At 36.0% G+C, this 13516-nt stretch overlaps 1 protein-coding gene across 6 annotated transcripts in view; it reads left to right on the forward strand.

Annotated features, from left to right (window-relative positions):
- Nucleotides 1-13516, forward strand: part of Rb1cc1 (RB1 inducible coiled-coil 1) — a 74591-nt gene that overhangs the window by 44912 nt on the left and 16163 nt on the right. For all 6 annotated transcript variants that reach the window (XM_087185654.1, XM_087185659.1, XM_087185626.1 and 3 more), the window contains 8 exons: nt 694-864; nt 3463-3647; nt 3850-4036; nt 4120-4201; nt 4571-4632; nt 6683-6786; nt 7317-7443; nt 7517-9417. In XM_087185654.1, coding sequence (XP_087041780.1) covers nt 694-864; nt 3463-3647; nt 3850-4036; nt 4120-4201; nt 4571-4632; nt 6683-6786; nt 7317-7443; nt 7517-9417 — 2819 coding nt within the window. The remainder of the gene's footprint in view (nt 1-693; nt 865-3462; nt 3648-3849; nt 4037-4119; nt 4202-4570; nt 4633-6682; nt 6787-7316; nt 7444-7516; nt 9418-13516) is intronic.

Genomic DNA, 13516 nt, shown 5'->3' on the forward strand with positions numbered 1-13516 from the left:
TGTTGAATAGTTTTTATGTTCCAGCAAATTTTGTTGAATTAAAGCCAAAAATCAGGAGGGATTAAAGAATAAGAAAGCATAGTTGTTTGTTCAAGCCCATTCATTCCTCGGGGAGACAGAGACTAAGAGAGGAGATTTATTTTGTGTTTCCAAGATGGGCAAGTAACACTGACCAAAGAAATTTATATATTTTAGAGAGAAGTCAAATGGTTAAGTTATTCTTGGACCAAGGAATGAGTTTAGTCATTAACTCTGCTGTTCTTTATAAGACCTTGAATGTAACATTTTCTGAGAGATATTGAGTAAATTGTGGCATTCATTGAAATGTGTGACTCTTGGAACTGTATTCTTCTTATATTCTAGTATGTTCAGTATACATTTTTTTTTTTTTTAAACTCTGGAGCTTCTTTTAATGAACACTTTTTTTTTTTTTTGATACTGGGAATCGAACTCGGGTCCTTGCGCTTGCGAGGTAGGCGGCGGAACCACTGAGCTAAATCCCCAGCCCTTCAGTATACATTTTTAAAGATAGTATCTTGTTCTTGACTTTCCTGGAAGTATAGCTTCAATATCCCATACATTTCTTTTCTAATACTTTTTCTGTTTCTCTGATGCTATATATGAAAATTGTGTAAATAACGTTTTAAACTATGTGTTGAAAATTTTATTCATATTTATTTCCTTGTTACTTAGCTTGATCCAAAGATTATCAGACCATTTATAGTAGAATGCCATCAAACTATTGCCAAACTTGATAATCAGAATATGAAAGCCATTAAAGGGCTTGAAGATCGGCTATATGCCCTGGACCAGATGATTGCCAGCTGTGGCCGGCTGGTGAATGAACAGAAAGAGCTCGCTCAGGTACTTATTTCTGTCTTCTGTCAGGAAAAAAAATTTGTAGTTTGTCTATGTAAGTATTTCATAATTGGATTCTAATGCGTGGTTTTCTAGTTTAACTCTTCCCTGCCAGTAATTTTCCTCTGAATATATTCTTAGAGTAGGCTGCATGAAAAGTGTATCCCCCTATTAGCCTTTTGCCTATAGTTTTCAAAGTAGAAAATATCCTTGATGTAGTCTAGGCTGATGTAAAATATAAATAGAATGTCCTTTAATATTTCTTTTCTTTTTTTGGTACCGGGGATCAAGCTCGGGACCTTGCGCTTGGAAAACAGGCGGTGGAACCACTGAGCTAAATCCCCAGCCTTAATGTTTCTTTTCAGTGATGGGTTTAATTTTGTCATTTGGAAATCTCTTTAAATTTCTCTGATTTCTGGAAGATACTTTTGAATTTTGGGCTGTTAGCTCTTCACTATAGGTACTTTCTTTGCATTTGGTTTCATTTTTTTCTTAGCACTTTGGCTATGAATGTGACAAGATGTAGCTTTTGTGTTGATCCTGCTTGGTTCTGTAATGTTTGTTGAATCTTGGCTTTATGAAAGTTCCTGATTTCTTTTGGCATTTCCTTCACTCCCTTTCCCAGTTCATTCTGTGGTTCCAGTTGCACATTTTAGGTAGACCTTCATCGTTCTTTTTATATACTTAATTTTGACCTATTTAACAGTTGCAGTTAATTCTCTCTTCAGTGATGACTAGATGTAGTTAACTATTTTTTTTTTTGGTACCGGGGATTGAACTTGGGTCCTTGGGCCTGCGCAGCTGGCGGCGAAACCACTGAGCTAAATCCCCGTCCCCTGTTAACTATTAATTTCTTATTTCTGTTGTTTATTTTTCAGCCCTGCAATTTGTTTGCTTTTTTTGTTCATATAGTTTCAAATCTTGTCAAAATATGTAGTCTTATCCATTACCTCTTTAAACACATTAAGCACACAGTAATTTTTAAAGTTTCTGAATTGTTCCACTACCTGTATCTCTGTGTCTGTTGATATTTTCTGTTGTTTTTTACAGTTTTTATTCCTGGAAATACTACTTTTTCATGTTCTTGATTACTTTTAGTAAGGAGAAAACAAAGAAATAGTCTCAGGCCTAAGATAACCTAAGTGTTAGATTTCTCTAACATTTCAAAGAATTTGTGTTTCTTTTGGCAGGTACTGGGGTGATTGAAAGTTGGTTTGGTCCTTGGAGTGACTAGTCAACTTTTGGGTTACCTTTATTTGTAGGATGTAGCTTTTCTTTTTTTTTTTTTTTTTTTGTTAGCGGGGATCGAACTCTGGTCCTTGAGCTTGCGCAGCAGGCGGCAAAACCACTGAGCTAAATCCCTGGCCCAGTAGGATGTAGCTTTAGGAGATACAAATACATAGTGTTCCATTTTCTTTTCCCTTAGCCAGCTCTAGTCTCCAGTTTTTTAATTTCTTAGTTCTATATGGAAGTAGGACTGTTGACTAGTACATACTCTTAATTTAACCACTACCTAAGGAATCAGAGGAAATACCCAAGATGAAGCATTTTTAGTTTCCTTTCTGTTCTGCTTCCCTTGGATCCCAGGCTCTGGATCGTACCTAGTCCTTCTGCTTTCTTAGCTCTCCCATACCCAAAGCCACTAGCTACTCTTTGTGTAGACAGATCTTTGCATTCCTGATCTTTTGATGCTTCTCCAGGGTCATTTGTTTTAGCCTTCCATAGAATGAATCAAATATAATTTACTTAAGCATATTTTCTCCTTTGGTGTGTATATTTTTTGTTTTGTTTCTGTTTGTTTGTTTGAGCCAGGGTCTTGCTATATAGTCCAGGCTGGCTTTGTGGTCACTCTGTAGCCTAGGCTGGCCTTCAACTTGTGATCCTCTTGCTTCAGCCTCCTGAGTGCTGGGATTGCAGGTTTGCACCCCCACTGTTTTTTCTTTATTACAGATAGTACTTGAATATCCCAATACTTCTGTCTTTACATGTATAATCTAGTATTTCTTTTGGTACTGGGGAGCGAACTCAGGACCTTGTGCTTGCGAGGCAGGCATTGTAACCACTGAGCTAAATCCTTGGCCCAATCTAGTATTTCTTTAAGCACAGTCCCTAATGATGGAATTGCTAGACTTAAGATATATGTCCATTTTAAATACTGACTTATAATGTGTAATGATGCCTTTTATAAAGGCAAAATCAAAATCTGTCAACATTCCCCAATAAATAATAATTTCCCCTTTATCAGTGTTTCATAATTATTTCCTCTGAATCGTCATTGGCCACCCTATGCTTTTTCTAAGAATTTATCGTATAATTATATATTTATATGAATTTATCATATATAACCTATTACATCATATATAACCTATTATATATCTTTTTATTTATTTTATCTGTTGTCCTTTATGGTTTTTCTAGCTTGATGAGCAAATATTTCTTGATTCTAGGAATTGTGTTATGAATCTGGTGAATTCAAAAAATTAGATTTAGCATCTTGTTTGAAAGAACAATTTGTGTTTAACAAAGATTTTTTTTTCTTAAGTGAATGTTAGCATTGCTTGTGGAATAAAATTAAATATTTTTTTGAAATACTTTTCCTCAAAGGGATTTTTAGCTAATCAGATGAGAGCTGAAAATTTGAAGGATGCATCTGTATTACCTGATTTGTGCCTGAGTCATGCAAATCAGTTGATGATTATGTTGCAAAATCATAGAAAACTATTGGATATTAAACAGAAGTGTACCACTGCCAAACAAGAACTAGCAAATAATCTACATGTCAGATTGAAGTAAGTGATTCCATTATATCTAATTTAGGATCTTCATAGTTGATGTTTGTTTCTCCCCAGTGATAGAATAATTTTGTCACTACTTTATTCAGCTACAACTTGGGGATTATTTTTATAGAGCATGTGCATCTTGATTTCCCTAGCTTAAATTATTTTTAATACACTTCTCTGACTGTTGAAAACAATGGATTTTATTCTTTAGGTGGTGTTGCTTTGTGATGCTTCATGCTGATCAAGATGGAGAAAAATTGCAAGCTTTGCTCCGCCTCGTAATAGAGCTGTTAGAAAGAGTCAAAATTGTTGAAGCCCTTAGTACTGTTCCTCAGATGTATTGCTTAGCCGTTGTTGAGGTTGTAAGGAGAAAAATGTTCATTAAACACTACAGGGAGGTATGCAGTTTCAACTCTGTTTTAATTATATGTCAACATTACCTAATTGGTGTATGCTATTAACATACATTTTTCTCTTCTAGTGGGCTGGTGCTTTAGTCAAAGATGGAAAGCGATTATATGAAGCAGAAAAATCTAAAAGGGAATCCTTTGGGAAAGTATTTAGTAAGTATTCTTCATTTACTTTTTTTTAAAAAAAGAAAAAGGAAGTTTTTATTTCATAGATATAAATTATAGCATTTGTGATCATTTACTTGATATTAATTATATTGAAATCTAGAAAAAGATTTTTTTTTTTTCTTTTGGTACCGGGGATTGAACTCGGGTCCTTGCGCTTGCAAGGCAGGCGGCGGAACCACTGAGCTAAATCCCTGGCCATAGAAAAAGATTTTTAAAGCGTATAAAGTTTATTCTGTTGTTACATTTTAAATGTCATGCATTGTCAAACTTTAATTTACTTTTTCAAAAACCAGAGATGGTTTTTTGCCTCAGTAAAAGATATAAAATAACTATATTGTTAATTTCTTTATATAGGAAAGTCCTTTTTAAGAAATCGTCTGTTTAGGGGACTGGACTCCTGGCCACCTTCCTTTTGTGTATGTATTTATTTCCTGTTGTGACTAAGCTTGTATGTTCTAGCTGCCCGTCCCCCCCAGTAGTGGCATTTGATAGGAAGAAGAAATTGTGATTTTATTAAATCAGCAAAAAAATATTTTTTGGCTTTAAAAGTCAGTCGATATAAAGCTTTTTGCTTTTTTTTTTTTTTTAGACAGGGTCTTGGTTCAGGTCAACATGCCCAGTGGTATAAAGCTTTTGATCAGAACTCTGACACACATGAAGATATCCCTTATTGCACGGTTAGGATTAGTAGGAAGTTGTGTCCAACCCCCCACCCCTTTGTTTAGTTTTGATTTTTGAGATGGAGCCTTTCTATGTAGTTCAGACTGGCCTCGAACTCATGGCCATCCTCCTGTCTCAGCCTCCCAAGTGCTGGGATTATAGGCATCACCCATACCCAACCTTCTACCTCTTTCTAGAGTATTTTTTTTTCCTTTTCTCCCACCTTTTCTTTTCCCATTGTTCCTTCCTCTGTTTTCCTACTGCTTTCTTTCTTTTTTTTTCTACTGCTTTCTGCTTTTGCTCCATTGACACTCCCACCCTGCAATGTCTTGACATTAAAATAGGAGGATGTCTTAGTTATTTTACTCCAAATGGGACACAATACCCAACACTAACGAATTAAAGAAGGAAAAGTTTGTTTTGGCTCACAGTTTGTAGAGCTTTTAGTCCATGGTCACTGGCTCCATGGCAGGACAGCTTGTCAGAGAAGAGCTGTGCAAGAGGGCGTGGTGGGCAGGAAGGAGAGGGGTTAAGGGAAGAGGAAGGGAGATGTGTCTTTCCAGGCGAACCCCCAGAGGCCCGCCTCCTCCTACCCGGCCTCACCTCCCAGCATCACATTAAGCTATGAACTCGTCGGTGGACTAATCCAGTGAGGCGTGTCATGCCCCCATAATCCAGTCAGCTCCCAGAAACCCCACCTTATAAGTGTGTGAAGCTTTGGAGGACATCTAGATATGAACCATGGTGGGACTCATTAAACCATGAAAAATCATTTTGGGGTATTTCTAAATAGTGTTATCTGGGTTCATTTATTTTTGTTAAATGTGAAGGAATATATGAATGATCAAAAATATTTAGGAGATGATAGTGTTCTCTCAGTACCCCTACTCTCATGTCAATTCCTTGACTTTAAACATATTTCTATATTGCAGGATTTCTTAGGGTTTTAAATAAATGTAGTTTTAATACCTACAAATGGGTAATATAGCAGGGGATCCCCACACTCATTTATCCCAGAACCCTTGTTTATGAAGCGCATTTTCACATTGCTCTCTCTGCTTGAGTAGTGATTAAAAGTTATTTTAAAATGTGCCATAATTGGTGATACCATAAAGAGAGAATGATATTGCTTCCACTTTTTTGTTCAAATTGAAATTGATCAAGAGTTTGTATTTTAGAAAATGTAGAGAAAATGTAAAGGGAAGAGTAAGGCAGGAAATTACATGAACAAAAAAATCTTACCATGTTTCAGCAATAAGGCTTGGTAATAGGAAGAGAAAGATGGCTAGAGAATTCTTTCATGAGCATGGTGTATGTCAAGGAAAAATTTGTGAATAGTATATGCAGCAGTACAACAGATGTTGTTACTTAGTATTGATGAGAATACTAGAATTCCCATAAAATGATGCTAAAAACATAAAGGGAGTAACAAGTAGCTGATCATGAACAGCTCATATCTCAGTCTTTTACCACTTATATGTATTTTGAATGCATTCATACATTAAATGGTTCTCCATATGTTCTTTTTTTTTTGTACTGGGGATCGAACTCAGGTCTTTGCACTTGCAAGACAGGCAGCGTAACCACTGAGCTAAATCCCTGGCATATCTCAGTCTTTTAAAGGCTCAGAAAAATAATGTACCGCATATGCTTTGAATGTTGTTTTTTCATAGTTTTATTCTCTCTCTTGTGTTTAGATCATTTGAACAATCTTGCCAATTTTTGTTGAATTTAATTATAGTAAGAAACCATATATAAATTAATCCTATAGGTTTTTTGGTTAAAAAAAGTTGTTTTTTGGTATAGACTCAGAAGCCTCGAAAGTTTGACTGTGAACTTCCAGATATTTCATTAAAAGATTTACAGTTTCTGCAATCATTTTGTCCTTCTGAAGTTCAGCCATTCCTCAGGTAAATGTCAATAGTTTTTAACTTGAGTTATAACCTTAAAATATTTTAATTTTTTTGGTGGTATGGAAAGGCACATCAATACTCCTAGGAGATGCCAAGATAAAGAATTGTTTTATGATAGACTGGTTTTTTAAAAATGTGTTTTGCTTTGTTTTATTTTGTTTTTAGAGGCATGGTCTCATTACGTAGTCCAGGCTGGCCTTAAATTTACTATGTAGCTCAAGTTGGCCTCAAACTCATGGTGATCCTCCTGCCTCAGCCTCCCAAATGCTGAGATTACTGGTGTGTACCACCACACTCAGCCTCATTTGGAATTCTTAGTATGTTGTAGTCATTCTGATTTGATGTATTATTGGGAGATTTTTAACTTAAAACTTTCCTAATTCTGATTCAAGTTTCTTCAGAATTTCCTACCATTGATTAGAAAAGTGACCATGCTTATTTATTTTTAACGGTGAAATAATTTATTTACATTTATCTCTCTTTTGGTTAAGAAACCAGACATCTAATTTACTTGCATTGTGTTTCAGGGTTCCCTTACTTTGTGACTTTGAACCTCTACACCAGCATGTACTTGCCCTGCATAATTTGGTAAAAGCAGCTCAAAGTTTGGATGAAATGTCGCAGACCATTACAGATCTCCTGAATGAACAAAAGGTAAGTGAAATTCTTTCATTAGGGTAGCAGCTTTGTTGCCGCAGTTCTTTAAGCCTTTCTCTCTGTCTTCTAGGCATCCATGAGTCAAGCATCCCCTCAGTTGGCTTCTTCCCCACGGACAGAAAATGCAGCAGGAATTATAACTACTACCTCACCAAGAACTCCCCCTCCACTCATTGTTCAGGGTCCCTTGTGTCCTGCAGTTTGTCCCTTAGAAGAATTATCTCCAGATAGCATTGATGCACATACATTTGATTTTGAAACTATACCCCATCCAAACATTGAACAAACTATTCACCAAGTTTCTTTAGACTTAGATTCATTAGCAGAAAGTCCTGAGTCAGATTTTATGTCTGCTGTGAATGAGTTTGTGATAGAAGAAAACTTATCATCTCCTAATCCTATAAGTGATCCCCAAAGTCCAGAAATGATGGTGGAATCACTTTATTCATCAGTTATCAATGCGATAGATAGTAGACGTATGCAAGATACAAATACATGTGGTAAAGAGGATTTTGGAGATCATGCTTCTCTGAGTGTCCAGTTGGAAAAATGTAGAGTTGTTGCCCAAGATTCTCATTTCAGTATACAAACCATTAAGGAAGATCTTTGCCATTTCAAAACATTTATACAAAAAGAACAATGTGACTTCTCAAATTCTTTAAAATGTACAGCGATAGAAATAAGAAGCATTATGGAAAAAGTAAAATGTTCCCTGGAAATAACACTAAAAGAAAAGCATCAAAAAGAACTACAGTCTTTGAAAACTGAATATGAAGGTAAAATCAATGTATTGATTAAGGAGAGTGAAGAAAATGAAAACAAAATTAAAAAATTGAAAGGAGACTTGGCATACCTTGAGGAAGTATTACAAAATAAAGATAATGAATTTGCTTTGGTTAAACATGAAAAAGAAGCTGTCATCTGCCTGCAGAATGAAAAGGATCAGAAGTTGTTGGAGATGGAAAACATAATGCGTACTCAAAATTGCGAAATTAACGAACTGAAGCAGTCACGAGAGGTTGTGTTAGAAGACTTAAAAAAGCTTCATGTTGAAAACGATGAGAAGATCGAGGTATTGAGGGCAGAACTTCAGTGTTTAGAGCAAAGCCACCTGAAGGAATTAGAGGACACATTGCATGTCAGGCACACACAGGAGTTTGAGAAAGTCATGACAGACCACACAATTTCTTTGGAGAAATTAAAACAGGAAAATCAACAAAGAATTGATCAGCTACAAGAATCTCAGGCCATAGCTATCCATGAAAAAGAACAGCAGCTGCAGGAATTAAAACTCAAGGTTTCTGATTTGTCAGACATGAGGTGTAAGTTAGAGGTTGAGCTTGCATTGAAGGAAGCAGAAACTGATGAAATAAAAATGTTGCTGGAAGAAAGCAGAATGCAGCAGAAAGAAACATTGAAATCTCTTCTTGAAAAAGAAACGGAGAACTTGAGAACAGAGATAAGTCAATTAAACCAAAAGATTCACGATAATAATGAAAATTATCAGGTGGGCTTAGCAGAGCTAAGAACTTTAATGACCATTGAAAAGGATCAGTGCATTTCAGAGTTAATTAGTAGACACGAAGAAGAATCCGGCATACTTAAAGCTGAATTAGACAGAGTAGCATCTTTGCATCACCAAGCATTTGAAATAGAAAAAAACTTAAAAGAACAAATAGTTGAACTGCAGAATAAATTGGATTCAGAATTGTGTGTTCTTGAAAAACAAAAAGATGAAAAAATCACCCAACAAGAAGAGAAATATGAAGCAATTATACAGAACTTTGAGAAAGACACGGAGAAATTGGTTATGAGCCATGAGCAAGAGAGAGAACAGTTAATTCAGAACCTTAATTGTGAAAAAGATGAAGCTATTCAGACTGCCCTAAAAGAATTTAAATTGGAGAGAGAAGTTGTTGAGAAAGAGTTATTAGAAAAAATTAAACATCTTGAAAATCAAATAGCAAAAAGGTAAGAATTAACTTTAGTCTGTAATTATAAAATGAAAATATCAGTGATTCAGGTGTGTGCGTGTAGTCATAGTACTTTGATTTACTCATGTAGTTTTGGTAAATGTAGCAGTCAATATTTTCATGAAGTAAACATGTTACTTTTTAAATAGTGTTTCCTGTAAACATAAAAATGTTAGACTATTTAAATTCATTAGTTTCTTTAAAAAAATCTGTTTTTTTGGATTTTCAGAGACAATGACTTTTTGGAAAATTGAAAATGTTTTGAGATACAGTACTTTTTCCATTTTAAATTGATTGCTTTGATTCAGTTTCTAAATTCATTACTTAAAAATTATTTGCTTTTGTTCTTTTTGTATTTTGTTTGTATTTATATATGAAAAAGTATAAAAGTTTCCTCTGAGCATTGTTTAGCAAAGGCTAAATCATAGATAGGGAATATGTACAATGTTCTCATTATTATTACTTTATATACAATTTCAGTTATTTTCTCTGTGATTGAAAAGATACTCTCCAGGTTTGATACTATGGTTGTGGGCTGAGGTTTTTTGTTTGCTTGTTTTTAAATTTTTATCATTGTTATTGTCTTACTGTTAATCCCCTTAATCACAGAAGGTAGTCTTTAAAAGTTTGTGACAGGATTTTGTAGCCCAATAAATAGTTTCTGGAGCATAAGGTATCATTTATTCTATCATTAATTCTCAAAGTGAATATATTTGTAGGGGTATGTATATTGTATATTTTAACCCGTTTCTTGCCTTACCTCTTCTAAGTGGTCTCTGTCTGCTATGTAATACTTATATATTGATACACAGTTAAAACTTTTCCTTCTGGTTTGAAAATAGCTCTTGTGTATTGTAGGGGGAATTAGAAGATTTAACAGATTTAGGGCTTGCATGAATGTTTACAGAGATGAGAAAACAAAGATCAATGGAGCCATTACTAAGGAAAGCTTGCCAGAGCACCAGAACTGGACAGTAGTTAAAGTGGTAAGAACAGATTATATTCAGGAACTATTGCAGTAGGGGAAAAAAAGTCCTCAGTATAGAACTGAGATCAATTCTGAATACAGGATGGACAAACTGCAGTTTGTAGCCCAGCAGCAGGGTAGAGTACAGTAGATGGACATTTAAGTCTCAGGAAACACCTGGAGTAAAGGGGAGTCTGGCCTAAAAGGATTCTTGCTGAACGCAAGCCAGGTTGATAAGATGTCAAGAGTGTGGACTAAGGAATTTGATCAAATTTTGAAAGCCATCAAAAATCAAGGGTGGGGAGTTCTCTCTAAAGTGCCTTACTAAGCTTCTTGCTACAAATGGATAATGCAGGCCCAACAAGAACACATGCCAAGGTCAAAGCCTAGAGGCCTAGAAGAGCCTGATTAAAGTTTATTTGGAGAGAGTCTATCAAGCTCTAAGTGAAATCAGGAAATTACACTGAAGCACTCATCAGAGCTGATGGTTCTTCCTGTCTCACTTGGGAAGCTGCTCCAACATTCAAGAATCTCTTCAAAGCACCAATGGTCTGGCTTAATCTGCAGCACAAAATGAGTAGTTCTGTTACTTTTCAGGAAGCTACTATGAGACTACATCTGGCTACAACCATCTCTGGAGAATGAGCCTGGGCTTCTCTTCTACCTTCCAAACACCAAAAAGGTGTTCTTTTCATGGCAGACTTGAAGCTATACAGGGGATTCTGGGAAATGCAGACTCTGTATTACAGTGTGTATGAGATCACAGAGGGGATGAAGGGAATACTGAGGGCACAGTATAGTCCAGCGCTGGTTACCCTCTTTTAAAGTCAGCAGTTAGACATTTCTTTTGCTCCTATTGAACTTCTAAATAAAGAAACTTCAATGACATTTTTGTTTGACGTGATGCAAGTTATGCCTCTCATACAACCTCAGATATCCTTACCAGCTCTTCAAAAGGTACAACCTAAACTAATGTCATATCTAGGGTGAACACTTGATATTCATTTTCTGTTCTTGTCTGTCACAATCTCTTAGATACTCTGTAATTTAAATGATAAAATATAGAGTTAACTACCATTATACCTTAATTTACAAGTAGGGGAATGGAAGATAGAGATAAGGATAAAAATTGGGTTATATATACAGCTTAGTTAATAGATTTTATTTCTCTAACCATCCTTGTAACTCTACTATATATGCAGCTTCCTTTCATTACTCACTTTATTTATTACCTTAGCCAGTGCCTCAACTGATTTTAGTTTATTGCCTGATCCACATGATTTAAATCTGTTTCTAAACAGACTGCCATTAATTTAGTTGCTGTAGCTTTTATTGATTTATTTTTCAGTGCCATGGCCGGTGCCAAGAAAATCCCTTGGGATTCCATTACTGTTCCTTTTTGCCTTCATTGTATAGAAGCAACCTATTTCATGTTGATAATGAAGTTCAGTCATCACTATGGCAGCTTTACACTTTTTTTCCCTGTTGCTGCAATATCATAAGGAGCCTCAAGTGGCCAAATGATAGTATAAGCTTCTTTCTTTTCAAGTTAGATCCTGCTTGTGTCTACTGGTTAAGGAATTCTTTTTTGTGGAACTAAATCATCTTTCTACCCAGCATAGGCCCAAATTATAATTTTTACTCACAGTTTATTAGTGAATTAGTGATTCCAATTTTCATTTCTATTTCTCCAGTCTATCCAGATTAGGGGGGAATTGGTATCACATAGCGCTTTCTGGTTCAGAGCATGTACGACATTTGGTTATTACCCCGGTTTGTGAAATGTCACTCATCTGGTGCTGTGAGTAGATTGGTCCACAATTTATTGGACCAACTGTTTTTAGAGTTGGCATATGTGTAGCAAGACCAGTGACTTCCATAGGCATGAGGTCATGTGTACACATCTTTCTCTAAAATTCCTTTGTTCAGAAGCAATTCTAGTGAATACAGCAGTTTTTGAATTAAGGAATGGTGGTTTTGGCAGAAATAGTGTGATCCAGGTGAAGAACACTTGGCCTTGTGAAGACAGATTATTCTTCCTTACATAATGGTTGCAATCCAGGGCAACCCTGCCATCAGGTGGCCTGCTAGGAAACACTGTAATATGGGGAGCACAGTGTCTGCTGCTTGGTGAGTAAAATGATGTTATGCTTCCAGCAGTGCTTTTTCAAGAGTCTTTGGAACAGAGATGGGTATCACTGGAGCAAAGGTAATGGTGTCCATTGAAACACTCAGTTTGCCCTTGTGATTAGTAACAGTTTCCTTGCAGTGGGATATAATATCGTCAGAGGATTTAAAGGTCTTCACATTTTAACCTCATTTTGATACATCCATATTCTTCCACAAATTTCTTGTCGCCAGATTTTAGTCTAACTTCTTTCTTCACTATCCAGGCAAACCTTTAACCCAGTTTGCATGAATCATTGTAGGTCTGTACCCATGGGCTTTTCCCATTTTAAGTGACTTCAAGTGTTCTACCTGATATATTGCCACTGTGCCCCTGGGAAAATTTCCCTTTGCTCCCTCCCATTCTTCAGGGCCATCCATCAGTTGGCTCTGATCCTCCTCCCTTTAGCTTTGGAAGAATGGCAGCATGACAGGAACCAGGCCTGCCAACAGTAACCCCTCATAGTGAATCCCATAGTTACAGGTGCAGAAGGCAAGCCATATAGCAGGAATGTGAAGCTTCTGTGCCTTCCGTGTACCTTTAGGATTTGAAGTTGATGTTGCATATGTAAGACCTACTTGATAAAGGAATATTTCTATGCTTACTCTTCATGACTTGATGTGTTAAGAATTTGTCCATATGTTCTGGACCACTGCTCTCTTAAAAATCTTACTGTATGGAGCTCCCTGAATTTTCATGGGCTTCACTGTCCACTCTGGCATGCGTGTGTATTGCTCAGGTAGTTTAGGTAGGTGCTGTTTCCTGTTTAGTAGGACCATGCAACATATTTTTAATATATTAGATCAATGCAATGACCTGTGGAATCTTCCAACTAGATTTTTCACTCTGAATTATATTTTAGGGAAAAAGAATGCTTCTCTCTATTAATTTCAGTGATCTTCCAAGATAATCAAGAATAAGCAATGATTGTTCATTAGAGTCAGGCATTTTTGATGATACCTA

This window comes from Heterocephalus glaber, unplaced genomic scaffold (assembly GCF_053883595.1).
Source record: "Heterocephalus glaber isolate CG9 unplaced genomic scaffold, H.glaber_assembly_v1.0 deba00000281, whole genome shotgun sequence".
NCBI classification, from domain to species: Eukaryota; Metazoa; Chordata; class Mammalia; order Rodentia; family Bathyergidae; genus Heterocephalus; species Heterocephalus glaber.